The sequence below is a fragment of the Microplitis demolitor genome, chromosome 1 (genome assembly GCF_026212275.2).
Source record: "Microplitis demolitor isolate Queensland-Clemson2020A chromosome 1, iyMicDemo2.1a, whole genome shotgun sequence".
In the NCBI taxonomy this organism is placed as follows: Eukaryota; Metazoa; Arthropoda; class Insecta; order Hymenoptera; family Braconidae; genus Microplitis; species Microplitis demolitor.
The window spans coordinates 17,460,780-17,488,499 of NC_068545.1; the positions used below are offsets into that span (position 1 = coordinate 17,460,780).

General features: G+C 30.4%; 1 protein-coding gene and 1 pseudogene across 1 annotated transcript; one reads left to right on the plus strand and one right to left on the minus strand.

Annotated features, from left to right (window-relative positions):
• Positions 1–509: 509 nt before the first annotated feature.
• On the minus strand, positions 510–20,001 carry LOC103578729 (traB domain-containing protein). The gene is made up of 7 exons (XM_053742723.1): positions 19,753–20,001; positions 19,438–19,658; positions 10,308–10,555; positions 10,125–10,239; positions 4,201–4,337; positions 761–1,170; positions 510–684 (listed from the first exon to the last, which is right to left on the minus strand). Exons 2-7 carry the CDS (start codon positions 19,634–19,636, stop codon positions 513–515), a joined length of 1,281 nt encoding a protein of 426 aa, XP_053598698.1. The 5' UTR covers positions 19,637–19,658; positions 19,753–20,001; the 3' UTR covers positions 510–512.
• Positions 20,002–20,477: 476 nt separating this feature from the next.
• On the plus strand, positions 20,478–23,294 carry LOC128668255 (eukaryotic translation initiation factor 2A-like; annotated as a pseudogene).
• The last annotated feature ends 4,426 nt before the right edge of the window (positions 23,295–27,720 follow it).

The following is a 27,720-nucleotide window of genomic DNA, read 5'->3' on the forward strand; positions in this document are numbered from 1 at the left end:
TGAATTACATTCTAAGATTAATTTGGACGATATACCTTCGTTGAATTTATAATTTATATAATTGACTGTTTCTTTCATACAATAACAATTTTCTGTGCATATTGATTTACATTTACAACCAACTGTAAATTCTGATTCAAAGTCTTCAATATCAATTCCTTTACCCGGAATATTATTAACTACATACATCACATCGAGCATTGGATGCTCATATTCATCCATTTTCCCAGTTCCAGTCTCCATAATAATTACCCTGTTATTTTTTTTTTTCATGGGTTTTTTTTTCTTTTTTTTTTTTTTTTTTTTTTTTTTTTACAGCCAGATATCGACGAGTGTCATGAAATACTTGGATGAAAAGCAGCACAAAAATAATTAAAAAACAAGAAAATATTTTTCGTTTATAAAATAAAGTACATTAATTATTATTAGGTTGTAAATAATAAAGATAGTAATTATTTGCTAGAAGTGGTTGAAATTATTGATGAATAAAAAAAAATTTATTCCGTGGATTCCTATTTATTAGCACTGACCTTAAAAAGTCCCTGAACCGATGACTTTAATGATTGAAATGATAGTACCGATGGAATTGGTATGAATTTGTAACCTACGTAAATAACTGCACCTACTAAGGATACTTGAACAGTAACCCGAAGCAATTTGCTTGATAAAGATTGCGTTGGTATTCTGTAAAATACATTTTTTTAGTATTAATCATAAATTCATTTGTTTATTCATCATGATTATAATGATAATAACTTACTGCATAAGTGGTAGGATATCAGATGACTGTACCTTGCCCCAGTATTTAATTATACCTGGCAGATGACCAATTCCAACTACTCCAACGGCACGTGTACTCTTCATACCCTGTGATGTTTGGAAAGGTCTAACAGATAGTTGGAGTGAATGAGCCAGATATTTATCTCGTTCATTAACAAATACTTCTCCGAGAGTTGGATATTCAGCAGTCATTTCCGCTAACAATCCTTCTAACAGATCACGTCGCTTACAACGTTCGACGTCTTCTTTGCTTATTGGATCTTTTGACCTTAATAGACACCAAAATAATGTCATTGCTTGCCACCATGATAATGAAGCTAATGCACGTTTTAACGTTACATTAATGGGCCTGTCACCAAGCTGGACGAAACAATTTGGTATTTTTCTTGCCTAAAAGTTAATTATTATGTAAGCAATTAGTCATTTTTAAGAATATCAGCTGCTACTACTTATAACAATTTCCTCATTTTTACCGCCCCCCCCCCCCCCCCCCCCCGCCCCTCCTCCGTCTCTAATATATAATAAATGGCTCCCATGAACTTTAGTGAGAGAACCTATCTTTTAGAGGTCGCTCAGAATTAAAAAAATTTAAAATATCTACTTGATATTTTACCACGTTTTTATTAACTTGCTTTCATCTATGTCTATTCGGGCGGAAATTTGTAATTGATTTTAAACAATCTTTTCGATGATATAGACTTAAAATTTAGAATATAACTCAAAATTAGATGACAATGTAAGAAAATGAAAAAACAATAAATGTTGGAAAATCCAAAAATGCACACCTCAATCGCTCATTTTATTTTTAATCATTACTTTTATTATATAATATTAATGTATTTTTTTTTATTATGAATTTTTATTCAACTTACAAATTATCAATTTGATTTTTTCATGTCTTATTTTCAGTTTAATATTTTTTTACTAACATTTTTTTTTAATATCCCGTCTTTTGTCTTAAATGTTGCTCTTTTTTTCAAACATTTTGGTACGCTAGTGCTGCCATCAGTAGTTGATAGAGAGAAACAATGAAAAAAATAATAACAACAATAAAAATAGCAGCTAAATTTTTCAGGAATAATCAGTTTTACGTCTTTAATTAATTACAATTAAACCAAAAGGATTCAGATAGTAATTTTCATAAGGGTTCTTGTGATAAAAACTACAAAGACAATAAAAAAAAAGTTAGGCCGATTAATGGTGTCTATCGGGAGTTATCGTGTTTACGAAGTTTCATACGTAACAATTGACAGCACTGGTTTCTTGAGTTAAGATAATTTATTTTAAATTAATAAAATAATGAATTGACTTAATATGAGGTTCAAATTGTTCCTTAATAAATTCTCTACATGCTAGTGTACAATTTTGCTTATCTTGGGGTAATTAAAATAGTGTAGAAAGATTTTTATGTGAGTAAAATAGTCGAATAAAAAAAAACTGTTCATAAAGCACCCTCAGCGCTTTCGCGCTTGAGGTATGTAATAAAATAAAAAATTCATATTCGTTTATTTGTTCGGTACAAATTTTTAAAATCAATACAAATTCAACTTCTGGATGAGCTATATTCAAAAATATAGCTCGCAACTGAATGACAGATAAATAAACACCATGTCATGAAGATGCAATAAAGAAGATGGAAGGAATGCGACCCGACTAAGACTTCCAGCATCATAAATAGAGATATGAACTTAAATATTTTAACTAATAAGGATTTGGCTTTAATTTGTTTTAATATTTTTAAGTATAGAAGTCTTATAAAAAATGATTTTTACTTTCTTCTTAATTTTATTTTTCAGTAAAACTCCCTATTAAAAGAAGCGATTTAAAGTGATTAGAAAAAAAAATTTTAAATACTTTTTAATACTTTGAATACTCTTCAATCGCCCTTCTTATAGACATTTAACATTACAAATCATTTTGAATCACTTTTTTTAATAAGGAACAATACTTAAATAGTTTGATATATAATTGGAAGATAGATATAACGATTTTCTATTTCAGACATGATCAGGCGAAAAAACTGAAATAAGCCTGAAATTTGTCACATGTTTCTGTTATTATCTTATGAAGGTGTTTAAAATCAATTTCAAAATTTCACACACACAGTACTGAAAAGCAGAAAATAATTATCGAAATAAAAAAGAGTTTTTGATATACCACGTTTTTAAAACGGACTAAAAAGTATAAAATAATTTTTCTGAGCTTCATGAAGATTTAAAACCACATACAGATTCCAAACTTCTTATATAAGATAGTCCTGAAAATTTATAATTGGGAATTTTTAATAGCTGTGAAAATACTTGTAAGATTTAAAACGAAAAACGTGCAGCGCATGCAATAGATAACTGTAAGAAATGTAGAGAGGAGGTATCTTGAGAAAACACACATCGGTTCATATCATTTGCAGTGCAATAAAATTGTTAGTTGAACTATTACTGCATCAATTATTTGATTGATTGAGTTTACAAAAAATAATCTTACCCGAGTAGCACAGAGTCAACTTTAAGATGTCTTTTAAAAGGATAAGACAAGTTTTTTTTTGTCTCAAAGTCACCTTTTTTGGTATAAATATGACATGCAAATTTTGATTCCGGAGACAGAGCTGAGATGTATTATTTTTTCAGTCTTATTTCAATTAAAAAATCATTTGGATGACTTATTTTACCACTATTTGTAATTTACTTTTTGTCGTCACTTGTGTTAAGTCTTTAAAGTAGATATTTTTTCGGTAACATAAATTTCTGATCATTTTGTCAACATATTGGTGCCTTATCGATATGCTAAAAAGTAGTCTAAAAACTGATGTCTTATAGATGTCTCAAAAGCGAATGTGCTACTTGGGTACAATTTTTTAACTTCCCGCTAAAAAATTGAAAATTAAAAAAAAAAAAAAGTTATTAACAGAACTGATTAGATTTTGAAGTCGATCGGTCGAGTAGCTTACGCGTCATACGAAAAATAAAAATTAAAAAAATTTTTTTTTTAGGTTTTTTCTGTATATAACTCATAAACCACTTGTCCGATTAGTCTCAAAATGTAATCAGTTCCAAGACTTAATGATCTCTTTCAATTGCCGCCATGTAAGCTCGAATCGGTTGATTCGTTCCAAAAATATCATCGTACATAATTTTTTTTTTTTTTTTTTTTTTTTTTTTTTTTTTTTCAGTGAAATGTATTGTATTTTCGGTCTTACAGTTTTTTAAACTCGAACATTTACAAGTTATAATGTTATCAAGCTTAGAAAGCTCGAAAATAGCGGGAAGTTTTAGGTTTGTCCCGTAAGGTAAACCGTTTTTCTGATTATTTTTTTAATTTGTACTTTCTACTAGTAAGTTGAAAAAAATGTTAACTTTTCGATTTTTCATTTTTAAAAATGTTAACAGCCGACATTGTATAAATTTAAATTACTTATGATATTACCTCAGAAAAAGCACGTCGAAATTCGCCTCCTGGCGCCATTCCTAATTGTTTAGTCATATGAGCTGACATATTTAGTAATAGCACATAAATTATACCATTGAAGATACCATTTCGTTGTATTATCATACGAATTTTTTCTGTAATGAATATAAGATATTATTAAAAAATATTTTTTAATTGTTTCTAGGTGTGTAGACAATGATTTAATTAATGTTGATTTTTCTAAATATACGACGTTTCGTCATTTTATTGTGAGTTTATTAAGTACTTAGTGGTAAACATCAATTGTAAATAAATAAACAGTACATTCACTAATAGTCATAAATCACTAATAATATGAACTTCAATATAAATTGACGAAACGTCAAACATATAGAAAATTTAGCATTAATTAAATTAATGTCCATATATCTAAAAATAATTGATAAATAATTATAGTTATGGATGAGACTCTAATATCTAATTAAAAAATATATTTAGTGAATTAAGATGTATACATTAGGGCGTTTCGAAAAAAGAGCTCAACAAATATTCATTTTCCTATTTAAATTCCATGTAAAAAAATTTTTTTTTGTTTTTTAAAAATAGAAGTATTGAAAAAATTTTTTTTCGAAAATCGAAGTACATAATATAATAGTCTTGTAGGAAATTGAATACTCTACAAAAAAGTAACTAAGTATTTTCTTCGTACAATTAACAGAAAAAAAGTTATAAAGCTTTAAACTATAATAGTATAACTTAATGTTTTTATTATTGGTATACATTCTGGCTCCTCCATTTATAAGAGAGAAAAATTTAAAATTACCAGATTGACGTCGTTAGGGTATCGATAGACCCCAGGTGCGTTAGCTGTTGACTTTCCTTTATTTTAAGTATAGTAAATTTTATGGACTTACTATGGTGGAGATTATGGGCCCCATAATTCGGCCCAAATAATCCCTTTTTTAAGTAACTTCTTTGCCTCTACTGGTGCGTACTCGTCCTTGCCAGTGGAATAGTGCCTTGAAATAGGCCTCTGAATAGTACCCGTAGTGAGGATCGTGAAACGGGATGCTCCCGCTCGGTGGATGGACGGATGGAACGTCCACAGGAATCAACTGCGAACCTTTAATGATGCTGGTCCAAAAGACCGTGTTTTCCCTTGATGCCTCCCCTGGGTGCGAACAGGACGAGGTTTGAAGAGTCGGTTCTTGCGTAAGGGCAAGTGATTCTAGTTGGTCGATCAAACCACCAGAGCTTGAAAGCTCACGAACTTTACTTAACTAGAATAACGCGATATCCGAATTTGGTAACTCACCAACCTGATTTCGAATGGCCAACTTCACCGGATCGAGGAGGACTTCCTCGGTAACGATCGCTAGGCGGGAACGTTGGTCACTTGAGTGACCGAGATCCTCATGGATCGTTCGAATAATCTGGTGTAATTGGGCCTTTTTGCCCCCTCGTTTCTTTTTTGGCATAAGATCGGGATGAGGCTTAGGGATTACCTGTACAGCCGGTAACAGCGCGCAGGTAGAGTACTAGGTCGCCGGTGTCAGCATTACTAATAGCAAAGCAGGAGGTGAGACCGCTGGTATCAGCGTTCCCCAATGTAAAGGTGGTTTTTAATGATAACTACTACGTACGTGGAGTGACAGCTTTTATTGCTCAAAAACACGAACAAAGCGGCAGGGCCAAATTATCATCAATTTTGATTAGAGTTCCCGATTCCCTTAGATCTCGCGATCGACTGACTTGGTGTTGTTCTTCGTTGGTAATTATATTCATCAAAGTGTTAACATTGCATCTCAGGTTTCCTATGAGAGAATCATCGTGGTCCGGATCTCATGGATCGTCATCTGTTTAGACTATCCGCGAGCCACGGCGATTCTCTTATCGCAAGAGATTTCCGTTACATTGTTCGCGGTGAAAAGAAATAATCTCACCAACAAAGTAACGATTTATTAATTTATTTATAATTCTAAGAAGTGTCGAACCGTTTGTTCGCCCGGCGTGGCAAATATATAATTCAAGATTTAAAAAAAAAAAAAAAAAAAAAAAAAATCTAAAATTTTTATTTATATATAATATATAACTAAAGCCAGAACGTCACATTATATTACACTGTTTTTTGACAGAAATTAAAATTTTTTCATATGAGCTAATGCCATCAGTGAATTTTTTTTTAACACGTGAAAAAAAATGTTTCTTACTTTCAAAACAGAATTTTTTTTTAATTAAAAAAAAAAAGCGAAAGTAAAAAATTTTTATTTTTAAAGAAAAATATTTCACTACTGAAATTTATATGGAAAATAAGTAAATTTTAAAAATCTTCTTAAAACATCTGATTGATTAAGCATAATATATAGATTCACCATTTAAATATATAAGGTAAAAGACCTAGAACCCGATCAGGGAGCTAGTACTCGATCACTTCATATATTTGTGTATATATATATATTTATATATATATATATATATATTTAGTAAAATTTAGTAAATATAGATATAGAAATACATGAGTGATCGGGTACTGGATCTCTTACTTTACATATAGTAAAACCCGGAAAGTAGCTTTACAACTATCTATACGTCAAGTTTTTCAATTCAATATTGTTTCAAACTTTCAAACCTTTTTTTCTGTTAATTGTACGAAGAAAACAGTCACTTTTTTTAAGAAAATTCAATTTCCTACAAGACTGTATACTTCGGTTTAAAAAAACTAATTTTTCAGTACTTTTATTTATAAAAAACAAAAAACAATGTTTTTCGCCTGTAATTCAAATGGGAAAATGAATATTCGTTGAAATCTTAGCAGAATTAAGATTACGAGCTGCTCTTTTGGGAGGATTTTTTCTATACCAGAGACTGATTTTTAAGACAATACGGCTTGAAAAAAAAAAAAAAAAAAAAAAAAAAAAAGACATTTAACACCCTAGTATACATACATAGGAATTACAAAATATCTAATTATGTAATTATTAACTATCAATTAGATGTCACAGCTGGTTATTTATCCACACTTGGCCATAAATTTAATATTAGGCACATGAGAGTCTCTAGTATCAGGGTATACCAAAATTAAAACTACCCGGATCAACTCTACCATCATGTTTTTATCAAAATCTATCTTTAACCAATTAGATCTTCATCAAATGACATTACTATCTTGTCACATCTCTATTAAGAAAAAAAAAAAAAAAACACTTCCATGACTACATGCACGTAACTACCCAGTATTAAACAATTCAATAAGTTCTAATTAATACTTATATAAAATTCTGTAAAATTTTTCTATGAATGAATCGACCTGATACACGGAGAGAAATTTTTCGCGGATACTACTATACTGTATGGTCGTTTGGATCATACTGTATGGTAACAAGGATTTTTTCATTCGCTTAAAAATTGTAAGTATAGATGATTTGACCATCACGGAAATGGTAACATTCACGATAGTCATTGCGGATGAGCCTATGTCAGTATGGGCGTCAAGCCCATACTGCTTGGCGGTATCCATAATGCTTCTGGTAGATAACGCTACTCAATATTGTGAAGTTACTTATACTAATATTGTAATATTACCAAAGTTTATTTGATTCAAAAAATAGGTTATATCCCCCATGAAGAAAATTTATAAAAAAATATACTTTTCATACAAAAAAAAATGTATTAAAAATATATAAACATATAAAAAATATATTTTCAATAGCTAACCTTTGGCCGATTTTCATATATTTTTTAAATATTTTAAATATGTTAAAAATTTATCTTAGAATATATTAAAAATACATATATAAAAATATAAAAAAATTATACATAATATTAATAAATATTAAAAAAATATATTTACAATATATTTGAAATATAAAAAAATAAAATTATGGAAATGTTAAAAATATATATATAAATTATATTTTTATTGCAACCAACAACCTCGGAAAAAAAATATATAAAATTTATATAAAAAAATTTATTTCGATATATGTTTTTTATATTTTCATAACGATAATTTTTATGTACTTTAAGATCTATTTTTAATATATTAAAAATATATACGAAAATCGGCCAAAAGTTAGCTATTTAAAATATATTTTCATACATATTTATATATTTTTTATGTATTTTTAATAAATTTTTTTATATGAAAAGTATATTTTTTTTATATTTTAACATACATTATTTTTTATAAATTTTTGGTTTATGAATGAATGGTTTAAAAAAACACAATTAACAATTCACATATATTTTGAATAACAATTATTTCCTAACATACACAATGATACATACACTTGTTTACATAAATAAATTTTTATCTATTTATCGACGGAGAATTGCCGCTACATCTATGCGGTATGGGAAGTAATCCGATAGTGTATTGACTACCGCACAAAGATCTATTGCAGAATGCCTTAGTGGCGTTGCCGTTTCTTCAATGTAGTATGGGCCTCAAGCCCATACTTGTCTGGTCAATTCTGCTATACAGACATGTAAGCTACGCAAAATTTTCTGTACTATACAGTATGGTGAATAACGCCATACTTATGGTACTTGCTGCAATACTGTAATAAGAGTATGGCGATAAGTACCATACATTTCTCTCCGTGTAAGAATTCTTTTTTGCTTTCCGATAAAAAATTTATAAAAACTTATAGAAAAAAATAATATTTAAATTACAAAATAATGTTTCTACTATTAGATTATATTTTTGCAAGAATAAGTAAATGAATATTATTTTATTAATTAGTCTCATAAATTCTAATGAATATACGTGTATCGATTTTATAAGAATATACTGGAACATATAAAAATTTGATTCAATTTTGAATTGAGTATTTTTTTTTATCTTTTCTTCCTTTAATCCATATACGCTTCCACAAAAAACAGCTAGTGCAATTTATAAATTCTTATAGAAAGTGTCGAATTTTTTTATTCAATTTCCTACTTAATTCCGATATAATATCGCCTACGGCTCGGGCAGCCAACTTCACCCTAGTCTGAAATCGTCTTGTTTCATTCCTTGTCACACAATATACTTTATATATCGACTACTGTGCTTGTAATAATATCGTATTGGTTTAAAAAAAATTATTGATCAGAATAGTAATATATAATTGTTTGTTTATTCATACATAAAATTGACTTGGGTAGTAATCCGGGTAAACGCTATTTATATAAATGATTCAACCCTTAAATGACACCGGATGTCGGAGGTAACTCCGACCATTTTTTAATTTTTTTAAAAGATTTCACTCAAAAAGAAAATTTTAAAAACTCTGGTTCATTTTTGCATGCTAGGATCAAATGTCACCGCATGACACATACGATATTTTGCAGATGTGTGTAATTTAAGGATTAAATTTTGATTAGGGTAACAAATTTTCCTACATTTACAAACTGTAAAAAATTTACGGAGTAAACGCGGATTAAATCCGGAGTGCATTCGGCGTGGATGACTGTTTATTTATTAGATTTCCTCAGAGTGAAATTTACTCCGAAGGAGAGTTTATTTCAATATTTAAATTCTGAATCGGAGCCAATGCGGATGAAAATAAATTCTAGACCACTTCGGTCACTCTGATGAAAAAACAAACTTCCTCTTTACTCCATATGCGGTATGATTTTTTTAAAGAACTTCGAAACTCCGAGTGACGGAGTAAATGCGGATTTATATAAAATCCGTAATCACTCAGAATTCACTCCCAATTTTTTACAGTACATACATTAGCTTAGTGATAATTCATGGATATACGTAAATGCTAAAAGACCCTTGAGAATTACAAGATTGAGGACATCCGAAAATGTCTCCTACAACTCCTACAACTTCCCAACTTACAACGCGATTTCACTGTTGCGGTTTTTTATCATAAATTTATGATTACGCTTGAACTATAAATATCATTAAATAACCTAATTAAAATAAATGAAAAATTAGAATAACATACGCATATTTAAATTTTCAGCTTCTTTAAGAACAGTTTCTTCATCTAGCTGTAAAATATGAACACGAGCATCACATAATTCAATCATTACAATATGGGGTTGAACTGCTTGAATAATCTGAGAAAATATATTAAATTATGTTATAAAATATATTTTAAAAATAAATTAATATAAACACTACTAACCATAGATACATCGTTTTGACTTTCTTCACTGAAATGTGCTGTTCCAACTAAGTAAACTTTTCCACCATCTGGAGTTGTCAATAGAGAAACTGTCTCAGGTAATCTGTCATCAATAGTCGCATCATAGTCTAAATTATGTCCGAATGGTCTGCACTTTCTTACATTAAAATTTTTTACATTTAAATTGTTTACATCTAAATTTGTATAACTACTATCTTCTGTATCACTCTCCGTTCCATATGTATTTTCTGTAATTTTAAACAATTATCAGCATCAATTACAACATATTGTTACAAATTAAATAATATTAACATTGATTATTATTACACCTTTTACTTTTATCACTGAGCGTCTATTTCTAGAGTACGCAGGCATTTTTTTTCATTTTAATAAACTAGACCGTAATGAAAAATTAAAAAAAATATGTTATCACTTGTTATGTATAACGTAAAACTTTAATTTGATAAAAGTATAATGGATGTCATGAAACCTTATAAAGATAATTCTCAATCAAAGACAAAGTTTTAAAATTTTCAGTCAATAAAAAAGCTCTGTGTCACTTGCACTATATTAATATTAAAATAATTTCAATAATTAAGTAATTGATTTCGTAATGATAAAGATTATTAAATTTTAATTAATTTTCTTATTTATTTTGTTGTAAAATTATAGTCCTCCTACGACCACAAATAATATACACTGTGAAAAATTTCCAACAAATTTTACTATGGGTGCATTGTAACACCGGACCATAGAAAACTGGTACAAAATTCAAAAGTGTTCCATAGTAAACAGTATGCGCAGACGACACGATTGGGACCTGTGCGCATACGTTTACTATGAGAAACTTGTAAATTTTGTACCAGTTTTCTTATGGTCCGGGGTTACAATGCACCCATAGTAAAATTTAATGAGAATTTTTCGCACTGTATATAAGGGTGTTAAAAAAAAAAAATTATTTCCTCTTTGGGTCTTAGTCGTAAAACTTTCTTTGGGATCTAAAAAAAAACCCTCCTAAAAAATCAGCTGATATCTCAAAAATTAAGCTGGCGGTTTACTAGTTCATTTTCCATTTAAAAATACGTGTAACAAAAATTTATTAGTTTTTCGGGGAAATATCAAGGAAAAAATATTTTTTTCCAATTTTAACTTTCATACCCTTATAGGAAATCAAATTCACTACAAAATATCCACAATAGTCATGTTCGTAACTATAATACAAAAAAAGTTACGAGCCTTCACAGTTCAAAAAAAATAATTTTTTTTTATGTATAATTATTGATTTCATATTATTGTTATTTGATTGGTGGAATTTTTTGTTATTTAATTTTAATTTGCAATCTTTTACAGAGAATCTATTTTATTGACTGATTGACACAGATAAAAATAAAAAAGTTAATCGTCACGGTTTTTAATTATTTTAAACCGTGAAAGCTTGATAACTTTTTTTTCTTTCACTTTATGAGCATGTTAAATTAAAAATTTTTTGCGGAAAAAAAGAATTTTCTGTAAAAGATTGCGAAATTAAAATTCAGAAAAAAACTTTCATTAATTAAATAACAAAAAAATAAAATAGTAGTTTATCTATCGAGTGCGATCGTGTTTAAGATGCGAGTGCGAAGATTGGTGCCCGAGCCGAAGGCGAGGGTACCAACACACGAGCGTCTTAGACTCGATTGTACTAGATAAATACATTAGTTTTTGTGACAGATATTTGGAATTTACTACATTTAGTGCCTATAAATGGCAGGTTACAAATCCGCGTTTTTACGACTGACTGGAGAGACTAAACCTTTCCGCGACTATGACAATATGATATACCTTGGTGACTTTTTTGAACGACACGACTTTAACGACTTTTGTGGTCTACTGGTGGACGGAACTTTGATTCTACAGTTAAAGCTGACTGTTTTTCTAGGTGATGATCTACAACAAATAGAAACCCAAGTTTCCTAACTTTAGGTTGAAAACGGCCCTTTTCGGGGCCACCAAATTTTTTTTACGTAAAAAACTTTCTAAGTTTAACAACTATCAGCACACAATTTTTCGCTTATGCTTTGTTGATATTAATTTCAAGTTAGAGAGTGCATAATGGAGAATTTTCAATTTATAACGTTTATTTAAATATAATTTATAATGCACTCCAGAAATTATATATATCAAATTTGTATACCTATTTTTATTTTTAAGAACATTCCACCATAAGTATAACTGGATATGAAAATATTAGAATGGATGTAAGTTCTGTGTTGGCTAGATTTTTATGCTTGTAGATATTGAATTTATTATGAAAAGTCGGCTCTCGTTGATAATATTTTATCGTTATGCAATGTGTGAATTTTTAATGGTAACAATTGAGAACGGTAAGAAAAAATCAGTATTGACAGGATTGGTCTATTTTCAAGAGTGGGGGTAAAAATTCACCTTGCGAGTATTTGTAAGATCTGAGTGGAGGGGGTGGTGAAAGTATATCCGTCAAATGTCATTACGCCCGAAACTTGACGCTGTAAGCCTCGTCATTCAAATTTTCGATTGTTTATTGTACGACTCAGTGAAACGTCATGGATTTTGAATACAAAAATTTAACGTACACGACTGTTCGCACTTTTGAATTAGAGAACATTAGTCAACTTCTCTACACTAATGAGACTGGTACGGTTACTCCGTTATTCACGGAGTTTTCGTCAGGTGTCCAGGTTGACGACATCTGGCGATTTAAAGTGGAGGTTAGCCACGACGAAGACGACGAACACTGGATATCTCTAGGTATCCTTCCACTGACGTCGGAGCATTCGGAAATCACTTTTGAGGTCGAATGCTGTGCGATTGATTGCGAAGGTAACTTACTACGACTGACTGGAGAGACTAAACCTTTCCGCGACTATGACAATATGATATACCTTGGTGACTTTTTTGAACGACACGACTTTAACGACTTTTGTGGTCTACTGGTGGACGGAACTTTGATTCTACAGTTAAAGCTGATTGTTTTTCTAGGTGATGATCTACAACAAATAGAAACCCAAGTTTCCGAACTTTAGGTTGAAAACGGCCCTTTTCAGGGCCACCAAAATTTTTTTACGTAAAAAACTTTCTAAGTTTAACAACTATCAGCACACAATTTTTCGCTTATGCTTTGTTGATATTAATTTCAAGTTAGAGAGTGCATAATGGAGAATTTTCAATTTATAACGTTTATTTAAATATAATTTATAATGCACTCCAGAAATTATATATATCAAATTTGTATACCTATTTTTATTTTTAAGAACATTCCACCATAAGTATAACTGGATATGAAAATATTAGAATGGATGTAAGTTCTGTGTTGGCTAGATTTTTATGCTTGTAGATATTGAATTTATTATGAAAAGTCGGCTCTCGTTGATAATATTTTATCGTTATGCAATGTGTAAATTTTTAATGGTAACAATTGAGAACGGTAAGAAAAAATCAGTATTGACAGGATTGGTCTATTTTCAAGAGTGGGGGTAAAAATTCACCTTGCGAGTATTTGTAAGATCTGAGTGGAGGGGGGGGGGTGAAAGTATATCCGTCAAACGGTCAGTAAAGGTCATTACGCTCGAAACTTGCCGCTGTAAGCCTTGTCATTTAAATTTTCGATTGTTTATTGAACGACACAGTGAAACGTCATGGATTTTGAATACAAAAAATTAACGTACACGACTGTTCGCACTTTTGAATTAGAGAACATTAGTCAACTTCTCTACACTAACGAGACTGGTACGGTTACTCCGTTATTTACGGAGTTTTCGTCAGGTGTCCACGTTGACGACATCTGGCGATTTAAAGTGGAGGTTAGCCACGACGAAGACGACGAACACTGGATATCTCTAGGTATCCTTCCACTGACGTCGGAGCATTCGGAAATCACTTTTGAGGTCGAATGCTGTGCGATTGATTGCGAAGGTAACTTACTACGACTGACTGGAGAGACTAAACCTTTCCGCGACTATGACAATATGATATACCTTGGTGACTTCTTTGAACGACACGACTTTAACGACTTTTGTGGTCTACTGGTGGACGGAACTTTGATTCTACAGTTAAAGCTGACTGTTTTTCTAGGTGATGATCTACAACAAATAGAAACCCAAGTTTCCGAACTTAAGGTTGAAAACGGCCCTTTTCAGGGCCACCAAATTTTTTTTACGTGAAAAACTTTCTAAGTTTAACAACTATCAGCACACAATTTTTCGCTTATGCTTTGTTGATATTAATTTTAAGTTAGAGAATGCATAATGGAGAATTTTTAATTTATAACGTTTATTTAAATATAATTTATAATGCACTCCAGAAATTATATATATCAAATTTGTATACATATTTTTATTTTTAAGAACATTCCACCATAAGTATAACTGGATATGAAAATATTAGAATGGATGTAAGTTCTGTGTTGGCTAGATTTTTATGCTTGTAGATATTGGACTTATTATGAAAAGTCGGCTCTCGTTGATAATATTTCATCGTTATGCAATGTGTGAATTTTTAATGGTAACAATTGAGAACGGTAAGAAAAAATCAGTATTGACAGGATTGGTCTATTTTCAAGAGTGGGGGTAAAAATTCACCTTGCGAGTATTTGTAAGATCTGAGTGAAGGGGGTGGTGAAAGTATATCCGTCAAAGGTCATTACGCCCGAAACTTGACGCTGTAAGCCTCGTCATTCAAATTTTCGATTGTTTATTGTACGACTCAGTGAAACGTCATGGATTTTGAATACAAAAATTTAACGTACACGACTGTTCGCACTTTTGAATTAGAGAACATTAGTCAACTTCTCTACACTAATGAGACTGGTACGGTTACTCCGTTATTCACGGAGTTTTCGTCAGGTGTCAACGTTGACGACATCTGGCGATTTAAAGTTGAGGTTAGCCACGACGAAGACGACGAACACTGGATATCTCTAGGTATCCTTCCACTGACGTCGGAGCATTCGGAAATCACTTTTGAGGTCGAATGCTGTGCGATTGATTGCGAAGGTAACTTACTACGACTGACTGGAGAGACTAAACCTTTCCGCGACTATGACAATATGATATACCTTGGTGACTTCTTTGAACGACACGACTTTAACGACTTTTGTGGTCTACTGGTGGACGGAACTTTGATTCTACAGTTAAAGCTGACTGTTTTTCTAGGTGATGATCTACAACAAATAGAAACCCAAGTTTCCGAACTTAAGGTTGAAAACGGCCCTTTTCAGGGCCACCAAATTTTTTTTACGTGAAAAACTTTCTAAGTTTAACAACTATCAGCACACAATTTTTCGCTTATGCTTTGTTGATATTAATTTTAAGTTAGAGAATGCATAATGGAGAATTTTTAATTTATAACGTTTATTTAAATATAATTTATAATGCACTCCAGAAATTATATATATCAAATTTGTATACCTATTTTTATTTTTGAGAACATTCCACCATAAGTATAACTGGATATGAAAATATTAGAATGGATGTAAGTTCTGTGTTGGCTAGATTTTTATGCTTGTAGATATTGGATTTATTATGAAAAGTCGGCTCTCGTTGATAATATTTTATCGTTATGCAATGTGTGAATTTTTAATGGAAACAATTGAGAACAGTAAGAAAAAATCAGTATTGACAGGATTGGTCTATTTTCAAGAGTGGGGGTAAAAATTCACCTTGCGAGTATTTGTAAGATCTGAGTGGAGGGGGTGGTAAAAGTATATCCGTCAAAGGTCATTACGCTCGAAACTTGACGCTGTAAGCCTCGTCATTTAAATTTTCGATTGTTTATTGAACGACACAGTGAAACGTCATGGATTTTGAATACAAAAAATTAAAGTACACGACTGTTCGCACTTTTGAATTAGAGAACATTAGTCAACTTCTCTACACTAACGAGACTGGTACGGTTACTCCGTTATTTACGGAGTTTTCGTCAGGTGTCCACGTTGACGACATCTGGCGATTTAAAGTGGAGGTTAGCCACGACGAAGACGACGAACACTGGATATCTCTAGGTATCCTTCCACTGACGTCGGAGCATTCGGAAATCACTTTTGAGGTCGAATGCTGTGCGATTGATTGCGATGGTAACTTACTACGACTGACTGGAGAGACTAAACCTTTCCGCGACTATGACAATATGATATACCTTGGTGACTTTTTTGAACGACACGACTTTAACGACTTTTGTGGTCTACTGGTGGACGGAACTTTGATTCTACAGTTAAAGCTGACTGTTTTTCTAGGTGATGATCTACAACAAATAGAAACCCAAGTTTCCGAACTTTAGGTTGAAAACGGCCCTTTTCAGGGCCACCAAATTTTTTTTACGTAAAAAACTTTTTAAGTTTAACGACTATCAGCACACAATTTTTCGCTTATGCTTTGTTGATATTAATTTCAAGTTAGAGAGTGCATAATGGAGAATTTTCAATTTATAACGTTTATTTAAATATAATTTATAATGCACTCCAGAAATTATATATATCAAATTTGTATACCTATTTTTATTTTTAAGAACATTCCACCATAAGTATAACTGGATATGAAAATATTAGAATGGATGTAAGTTCTGTGTTAGCTAGATTTTTATGCTTGTAGATATTGAATTTATTATGAAAAGTCGGCTCTCGTTGATAATATTTTATCGTTATGCAATGTGTAAATTTTTAATGGTAACAATTGAGAACGGTAAGAAAAAATCAGTATTGACAGGATTGGTCTATTTTCAAGAGTGGGGGAAAAAATTTACCTTGCGAGTATTTGTAAGATCTGAGTGGAGGGGGTGGTGAAAGTATATCCGTCAAACGGTCAGTAAAGGTCATTACACTCGAAACTTGCCGCTGTAAGCCTTGTCATTTAAATTTTCGATTGTTTATTGAACGACACAGTGAAACGTCATGGATTTTGAATACAAAAAATTAACGTACACGACTGTTCGCACTTTTGAATTAGAGAACATTAGTCAACTTCTCTACACTAACGAGACTGGTACGGTTACTCCGTTATTTACGGAGTTTTCGTCAGGTGTCCACGTTGACGACATCTGGCGATTTAAAGTGGAGGTTAGCCACGACGAAGACGACGAACACTGGATATCTCTAGGTATCCTTCCACTGACGTCGGAGCATTCGGAAATCACTTTTGAGGTCGAATGCTGTGCGATTGATTGCGAAGGTAACTTACTACGACTGACTGGAGAGACTAAACCTTTCCGCGACTATGACAATATGATATACCTTGGTGACTTTTTTGAACGACACGACTTTAACGACTTTTGTGGTCTACTGGTGGACGGAACTTTGATTCTACAGTTAAAGCTGACTGTTTTTCTAGGTGATGATCTACAACAAATAGAAACCCAAGTTTCCTAACTTTAGGTTGAAAACGGCCCTTTTCGGGGCCACCAAATTTTTTTTACGTAAAAAACTTTCTAAGTTTAACAACTATCAGCACACAATTTTTCGCTTATGCTTTGTTGATATTAATTTCAAGTTAGAGAGTGCATAATGGAGAATTTTCAATTTATAACGTTTATTTAAATATAATTTATAATGCACTCCAGAAATTATATATATCAAATTTGTATACCTATTTTTGTTTTTAAGAACATTCCACCATAAGTATAACTGGATATGAAAATATTAGAATGGATGTAAGTTCTGTGTTGGCTAGATTTTTATGCTTGTAGATATTGAATTTATTATGAAAAGTCGGCTCTCGTTGATAATATTTTATCGTTATGCAATGTGTGAATTTTTAATGGTAACAATTGAGAACGGTAAGAAAAAATCAGTATTGACAGGATTGAGCAGATAGTTGGGCAGTACCCTGAGCTTTTTCTTTCTGTCTGTTGAGCAATAAAGTAACAGGTAATAGTAACGCTAATAATATTAGACAAGGTAATGTAATAAGCAATAACATAGATATAAGTAATATAATCGAATTGATCCAAGAAGCTCGGATGCTCGAGGAGCTCAAAAATGTATTTTCAACAACGATTTCGAGCTCAAGTAGCTCGAATGCAGCGGGAAGTTTTGGCGCTGGCCCGCAGTGTCAACTGACAGACCGATTTTTTATATCTTTTTTTGGCATTAATAATCATTGTGCGTAAAAGCAATAACGCTGATCGAAATATACATTTCAAATTATTTCTCAGTGGTTGAACGAAAAAAAAAATGTATATGCTTTTTTAGCTTTAATTTTAGATCTACATATAGTATACGCTTTTTTGAGCGCGAATCTTGAACTGCTGTAATTTAAAGGGTAATAATTTTCTTAAAAGAGTTTTAAGATAAAATGATCGAAAAAAAATTTTTTGAAGCCCATAGACCGTTTTGAAAACAAGTAAAAATTTTGAAATTTTTTTTGCGTTGATTTTTTTTAGGACTGCTCCAAAACCATGCATGATGTAAAGTTTTTAAGTTCAGAACTGAAATAAACTAAACGCTTGAAGTAGATCTCGCTTTTCTTTGTTTTTTACTGTACGATCATTCCCTCTTAGTTGTAGAATGTTGAAAATCACTTAAAAATTCGGAATTTTTGCGAACCTCAAGGTCGGAACGTTTTTCGCGCAACTAGAAAAAAAAATTGAAAAGTAAAAAAATTTATTTGATGACTAGATTACTGAAATGTTTTGTATATAGATAATGGTATGTGAGCCGGAAATCCTAGGTCCTAAACGTGGGTAACTATCCCTTGAGCAGTCAAATTACAAAAATTTTTATATTTTCGTTCCGCAAAAAACGTTCAAATCTTTAGGTTGATAATTTTCGTAACATACCTTAATTTTTGTGACTAGTGTATATAGGATTATCACTCAAGTTTAATTAGATCTAAACATCTATAAATTTATATAAGCTAATTCTCGTCAAATATGATTAGATCTTATAATATAAAACTGTGTATGTAATTATATATGATTAAATATAATCATTTTTGTCGGGATTATGTTCAATTACAGTAATAGCGGGAACGAAAAAGTTTTGAAAACAAATTCTGGTTACTTTAAATAATATTTTAAAAGTAAGAGTAAATAGCATCGACCTAGATAAAGTATCAATACAATTGTTGTTGTAACTTATAATTTAAAAATCAGTAAATAAAAAAAAAGTAATATTTTTGCTTACCATCAATATCAATGACAGTATCTTCGTGATTCAAATGAAATCTTTTATCATCATTATTTTCAATAGAATGATTAGTTGTACTTTCAGCATTTATGATTGAAGAATTATTCGAATCGGGTTGTGGTTTAATTACTGACAAGTGCATTTGTTGAACACCCTGACTTCCAATTAAAGAATTTTTCGATTCAATGCGCTCCATTGCGAATAATTGTTTAATTAATCTAGGAAAAGTAAAATATTAATTTATTAAATTCACGTACAAAACATACTTATTACTTTAAAATTAATAAATAATTATTACAATATGTTACTTACTACTAAAGTATGAATTTTATGTGGTTAAATGACGTGGATCATCATTTGAAAACTAACAAACAATTGTATTATAATATAACAAATAACATATATAAATACAATATATAAAATTTATTTAAAAATATTTATTTATAAGATAAAATTTTAAAAAAACTATATATTAGTTAAGAGATAAAAATAATGAAGTCATTACTTTATATAAATAAAATTTTTATGAAAATATAATATAACAGAGTTAAGACCATCATCAAGTTGTTATTGTCAACTAGTGATGACTCTTATATTTTATTCTATATATTATATACCTATATACAATTTGATTGTCAGATGTTTATCCTAAGATGGTAACCTAACAACTGCTAAAAAAATTTTGTTTTCGTAGAATACAGTAGCCTTACCAACATCGGAAGGAAGTTAGCGTAGAATTTTTTTTTTTTTTTAAAAACTATATGCCAATTAATTGCTCCTCAAATGCTCTTCCAGAATCCACAATTGCTCCAGGTGTATGATTAATAGTTAATTAATAATTAATTTTTTAAAAAATTGTTAACTTGGAAAATTAAAATTTTTATAGTTCAAAAAATAATACACTTTATACAATTTTTTTTTACTCAAAAAATTGCTCCCTACTTGCTCTATTGACTAGGCAAAAGAGTTGTCGGATTTTTGCCGTATTTATAATAATTAATTGCAATTAACTATTTGTACGTGTTAATTGCTGTGCTATGACGTCATCAATTGTCGTTGGAATTTATAAAGGCCACATTTACATGTACTACTGCTATAGCTATTTCGTGTTCGCCCTAATGTTTATTATTTACATATTAAACTTAGGTTATTTTCACCAGGATCAAGTGCAACCACAGTTTACGTTTGAAGTTTAAATGTATCCAGATATTATAATAAATAAATGTTTAATTCCCTTATTAACAATAAATTGGCAATTCGATATTTCTTAAGAGTAATTAAATTGTGGCTCAATAATTTTATATATTTAAACCATCTCCGTTTCTGCTACCAGAAATTGTCATGTTGACCATTATTATAATTTATAATGTTCACGCAAGGCAATATTAAATGGAAAATGTATTGAACATTACTGGTCAGTATTTGATGTGTAAGTTGGAAATAAATTGCATATTGAATAGAATAATATTTAAGGAATTCATTTTCATGTTGCGAGCAAACCGTCCGACTTGAAAGATACAGAAGTAGTGGATATAATAAATAGTGCAATTGAGATTTTCCCCTTTCTCATCACACCTCTTGTGGAAAATTCTCAGAATCTCACCATCACCGATACAGATAACAGAGTTGTTGCTTGAGCTAAAGTCCTCAAAGGTATGAGGAAGTGTCTTCCTTTGTTAAAGACGACGGTAAAAATTGCAAGGGTAAGACATTTAGTCCAGATGGTAAATATCCCGGTTTGCAATTCTGGAGCTACTACTAAAATTGTTTCGTGCAGTACTTGAGCTGTGGTCGCCGTCATCAAAAAGCCTAAAGTATGTGCTCTACAGTTTTCAACTCTTGGAACATATTAAATAATAAGTGAGCCTTTCATCGTATTAGCAGCTAATCCTCAAGGAAACCCTCAACTCCACATCTGGATCAAAAGAAGGCGAACATGTTCAAAGTTTTAACCAAAAACAATAAATTGATTGGGAGCCCGATTGGTCAGACGATGAATAAATCTGCGCGATTTTGATCAACACGGGCATAGTAATTTACGAAAATGCAGATTTTGAAAAATTTGTTCATCGTATAGATGTAACCAAAGCCGAAAGATTTAAAATAGCACCTGGAAACGCTTCTTAGCACATTGTAATCTATACACCGGGTAAACTAGACAACCATCGTTAGCTAGACTCTTCAAGTACCCAAAACTGGACAGTTTACAATCTTTAGCAACCAAGAGCTTTTTCCAGCTTGATAGAGTTGATTTTTACTGGAAGTCAGAGTACAAGTGTGTTGATTCTGACCAGTATAGACATTGACAAAACTGGAGTTTCGTATTACAGTAAGCAAGCACTGCTTTAATTCAATACGAAGGGTGACACGGCCATTGTTACTTTGCTCCACTTGTCACCAGACGGTCACGATTTTATGACTGCTACCACTGCATCGAGGCTCTATAAGGTTAATGGGTTTAAAATTTGGCATTACACTGGTACTCAGTTGTACAAAAGGCCTTGAAACAAGCAGGAAGAATTGTGAAAACTCCTCTGGCAACGGCTTCCGGTAAATTCCTTCCCGGAACAAGCAATTAGTTACAAAGCTGTTGAAGGTATTGCACCTAGTACTCAGGCTTCTAAGCAAGTATACAGACCCTCCTCGGCTCGTAGTCGTACAATAAATTTCAAATTGAATGACAATAACGATGATAACGATGCTTCCAAGAAAAACACCATCAACGCGTCGTCAGAAGCCGCGCTCAAGGCCAAGAAGAAGTGCGAAGCTAAAAAAAGTTAAGAAAGAGTTGGAAGCTAATGTGCAGAAAAAAAATGTAGTAAGTCTTTTTGTGTTCATATTTTTTCATTATACATCAGAAAAAAAAGAATTTTTACAAGAAAAGAAAAACATTTTATCGATTCAAAAAAATTTACAAGGAAATAAAATTCTTCAGTAAAAAAAAATTTTTCAATTAGCAAAAATTGTATTTTTCTGTATCTTTAAAAACATTTTCATTACTGATTGCTTTACACATTTTTTTGCAGTTACTCCCCGAACAATTGGCTTGAATTTACACGGATCAATAAATGTATATTAATTGAAAATCAACGGTGTTAATAGTATACAACAGCTAATCTATCTAGCAACATGTAAGTAGCTGATATATTAAAGAACAATTATATATTTTCTGTAAGATTATTTGAGCTGGTATTTAATGCGAATATTTAAAAAATGTCAAGATGACAGTAATGTAGCGAAAAATTAGAAGTTAATAGTTAAAATAATTGGTAAAAAAGTTGATATTTTATTCATTAAAAAGGATCATATTATGTTTACTAATTTTAACACTTTTATTATTTACAACAAGCGTTCGGTATTTTTTCTTTATAATTTACTTTCATTATTTCTGTTTTAGTTCATCGTGAGATTGGATTAAGTTTATCATCAGCTGCTGTGTCTCATCTTTAATCAACATCAATAAGTTCAATCTGTAATTAACGTTATTGCTAACGTTAATTTTTCTTCTGTTCTTCGCATTATTATAAATTTACTATGAAATACAAATAGATCAACTATAAAAAAAATTTTTATTAATTTAAGAATTGATGCTTCAGAAGTTTTCATGCAACTTCTTAATGTAGGCACTTAGCTGTGTAGGAAAAATGGAGCTGCCAAAGAATAAAATAATATTCTTTTAATAAATTTACCAAGTTTAAAGTAATATTATCCATTGTTTATTCTATTTTGTTATATTGATGTTAAAATTGCATTCACTAATTTTTGTAGAAAAATTTTTTGAATAAAATTTATTATAATGTTAATAATAAAATAAGCTGACATCCGAACATTTTTTGGCTATTGTTGGACAGATAAACCTAATAAAATTAATTATGATGAATAATATTTAATACAAAACTTTCATATAAAGTTTTTCAACTTCTTATGATAAATGTGTAAGTTTGGAATAGTTCTCTTTGAAAAACATCCCACAAAATATTAGATTTACTCATTTCAGTTAAGGCAAATTTTAAATTCTAATTAAATAAATTAAAAAAAAAAAAGTAACGAAGGCTTAACATTATTATTTTGCGTTGTAAAATTTTCCCTTTCTTGTTTTTTAAAATAATAATAATATTGATTAATAATGAAACAATTGAAAGTCAAACATAATGTACCCCAAAAAAATGACTGCTGTGTTTTAATGAGCTATTCTCGTCAAATATCATAGAATTATTAACTAAAAGTGCATTAATTATTAAAAAATATTTCTTTTTATAATAACGAATCAATTGACAGTCGCGAATAACGTACATCTGATAAAAACAATGATTGCTCTGTTTCGATGTGTTATTGTGAAATATAATATTATTAACTTATAGTGAATAATTAATATATTATTAATTAATAAAAAAATAATTTCTTTAATAATGATTGTTTAGTTTTTATTTAAAAAATAACAGTTATAATAATAGAGTATATATAAAGAAAAACAATTATTGGTGTAACTTGATGAATGATCATTAAAAATTGTGTTATTAAATAATAAGTGATGCATTAATTATAAAAAGATAGTTTTTAAAAATGACGTCTTGGGCAGCTGTATCTCATTTTGAAATTTTTGATGTGATCAAAAATTTCGAATTATGTACTAGTCATGATAAGTTAAAGTCAAAAAGAGATCATGTGTGGGTGGAAATTTGTTCAAATTGGTTACATGATACTGGGAAATATCGAATGAAACCGCTCAACTTATATTTCTACGTTAGCCAAAATAGAAATGCAATTTACAAAAGTTATAAAGAGTATCGAAATGAAATTTTCAAAACAAAAAATATAGACTCCATTGAAGAGGATAATATTGATGAAGAAAGAGATTCCGATGAAATGCATGAACCTATATCAGAAGATTTCACTCTCTACCCACAAAATAATAATCATTCTTGCAAAAATAAAATTCTTAATTTTAATATTACATTTTCGGAAACACAATGGTCATCAATCAAACCGAATGAAAAAATAGATAAAAACAAAAAATCATATTGGTCTTTTCAGAAAGGTTGGGCACATATTGTTTGTGAATTAATATATTTAAGTAAAAAATTACCATGCGCATTTAATTTAAAAACTCATAATATCTTTCAAGATAATTTAACTGATAACAATAATTTTATTATTAAAATAAATGGATTTTGCACCGACAAAAATTGCAAAGCTGCTATTTATGGTGAAGGAATATTTAATTTTAGTCAAAAAGATAACATCACCTTGAACATAATAACCTTAGACACAAAAAAAATTCCTCATAGAAAAAAAAGACACATTTCAGGACCTCTACGTGAAGAATTTAAACAAAAACTAAAATCTACAAAAACAGAAAATTTTAGAGCGAAATTAATAGACAAATTCCATGAATATGGGCAACAAATGCCACCTATTATCCCGAACACTGTTGTTTGTAATAAAATTAGACAGGAAGCAATTAACGAAGAATTAGGAATAGAAGGTACATTATGGGAATCTTTGGACAGATTAAAAAAAAATTTAGAGTTTCAATCAGCCCTTCAACAGTTTGGAAAAGACAAGTTTTTTCAATTTTATTGGACACCTGAACAAATAGATTTTTTTTAATGATTTATTGAGCTTGAATCCTTGCGTTTCCATCGATGCTACAGGAAGCATAGCTAGACGAATTCCCCGGCAAGACAATTACTCTAATGGTCCGATTTTTTTGTATCAGATCGTGACGTACATTGATAAATTAATCGTTCGGTCTATCAAATGCTGTCCGAGCGGCATGATACTGCTATCATAGAGTTCTGGTTGAAAGATTGGTTTTCGAATAATGCTAATATTCCACTGGAGATCGTAACAGACATGTCGAAACCACTACAAAATGCCATCTGCTTAGCTACGAATAATATCACCTATAATCAATACTTATTAATGTGCTATCGCTTTCTAACTAATAAAACTAAAATTTTATTAAAACCTTATTTGCGGATTGATATAGCCCATTTTATTCATTGGGTTTCGCGTTTGCGTTGCTTTGCTAACGTTAATGCTGCAGTTAAGGATTTTTATCTACGTGCTTTTGGACTGATGATTACGGCAGAAAATTTGGAAGTATTAGAAAAATTAATGAGAGCCGTTTTGAAGATTTCTCAAAATAATTATAATGTCACAGATGATATTAGATCGTTATTAGATCAAATTAAAACTTTCGAATTTGATGACAGTATAAATTATAAGAATTTAAAAAAAGCTACTCCCTGTGAAGAAAAAAAATTTTGTGATGATCACTTATCTTGTCATGAAGAGCTCATCGAAATGGATGACATTGAATGTCGTTTAAAAGAACCTAATGAACTTGATGACTACATTGAGAGATTGGTTATCGAAACTTGCATAGATAATTCTTCCAATGCATCCATGAACTATAGTAATATTAATAGCTACTACTGTCCTGCTATTTTACCTAGTTTGAAGATAATATTTAAAAAGTTTCCATCGTGGTCAAACGTTATGAAAGGTCCTTATGGTTGCAAAAATCTGGTTCCAACATCAGCACGATCTGAAAATTATTTTAATTTGATTAAAAGCAATCAATTGGACAATTATCAGCCAGTCCGAGTGGATAAATTTCTAGTTAAGCATTTAAGATCAATCTTTTCAAAAATCAAAGAAGCAAGAGCGGCACTTGAACAGTTAAAAATGGAAGAAAAACAGCTAAAAAAAGATAAAGGTAAAAAACAGAATAAAATAAACATTGACAGTATATTTAAATTACAGGAAAATTGGAGAAATCAAGTCCAGCCTATTAGTTTAAGCTCTGAAGAAAGCGACACGTCATTTACGAAAAAAGATGATTCAAATTTACATTTTCGTGATATTTTACCAGACAAACCAGTTCAAGTTTCAGAAGATTTAAACAAAAATTCAAATGATGATTCATCAGATCCAGTTCAAAGAATAGACGATTCCAACTCAATTTTTAATAATAATAATAATAATAATAATAATAATAATAATAATAATAATAATAATAATAATGATTTATTCGACTTAGTTCAAAGTTCAGAAGATTTAAACTCAATTTTTAATTATAATAATGGTTTATTCGATCCAGTTCAAAAATTAAATGCAGATCTTAATTTAATTTTTGACAAAGATGAATTATCTAAACCAATATTTGTCTCAACCCCTTTAAAAGTTGAAAGTAAAATTATTGATGAAGAACTTACAGACCTTATTAATCCTAAATATTCGTTACTGTCATCTGTTAATGATACTAACTTTTCTTTAGAAAAAAATTCTGATGAAAATTTTTCTATAAAATTAGAATCAAAAATACCCAATTTCCAATTAAAATGTAGTAAAATAAGAGAGAAAAGAACAGATAAAGTTACTTACAAGTCAAGTCCTAAGTCTAAACGAGGTAAATATGTAACACCTTTCCCAGAAGTGCAAATATTTCATGCTAAATCAATTAATAAATTACCTAAAAACAAGAAAATAAAGAAAAAACAAATTATTCGCAATGGACAATTCATCCGTGCATACCCGATAAAAGGGAAGAAATTAAGATTGTACAATACATGCCCTTTCGATAGTTTGATGGAGGTTTTATCGTTTAATTACTTAAATTTTAGTAATTTTAAAAATTTTGTAGATTGTCAAATCAAACCCAACTCTTTCTTCTCTTGTTTATTACATTATACTGAATTTGGCGCGGATGCATCTTTTAATAAAAAACGACTGAGTTATTTATTTAATAGTAATAAATACCCAGAAGAAAATTGTTCTATTAACTGTCGTGATGATGTTTCAAGAACTTTCTCGTGGATTATAAACGAGTCAAATTGTAACACTGAACAAACATACTGTACCAACAATAAATGTAATTACTTGAAATCTGTAAAAGCACCAGTGTTGAATATAAATGCTACATTAGTTTGGAAAAATGGACTTCAATCTTTGGAACAATGTATCTGTCAAGAAGTTAGAAAAAAACATTTTTATTTATGTGACGCGTGTAAAACTTTATCTGCCAAAAAACAAACTACCGTCACTTCATACTTATGTCTTAATATTGAACACTTTTATGAGTCGAATATATACTGTGCTAATTCCGGTATAAAACAACGAACAGGATATTATTTGGAGGAAATACCACACCGTTTGGAGGTATTCGAAATGTCATTTCTGTTGTCTGGTGTCATAGAGTTCGTCCCACCTGACAATCCACTAAGTATACCACATTATATTGCATATACCCGATCCATAAATAATGTATGGACA

What these genes read in the sequence shown, in the direction of transcription:
- LOC103578729 (XM_053742723.1), bottom strand. Translation starts at nt 19,636, where the DNA reads ATGGAGCGCATTGAATCGAAAAATTCTTTAATTGGAAGTCAGGGTGTT. An exon ending in TACTGTCATTGATATTGATG is followed by an intron (nt 10,556 to 19,437) that starts GTAAGCAAAAAT and finishes TTAAAATTACAG; the next exon opens with AAAATACATATGGAACGGAG. An exon ending in GTCAAAACGATGTATCTATG is followed by an intron (nt 10,240 to 10,307) that starts GTTAGTAGTGTT and finishes ATATTTTCTCAG; the next exon opens with ATTATTCAAGCAGTTCAACC.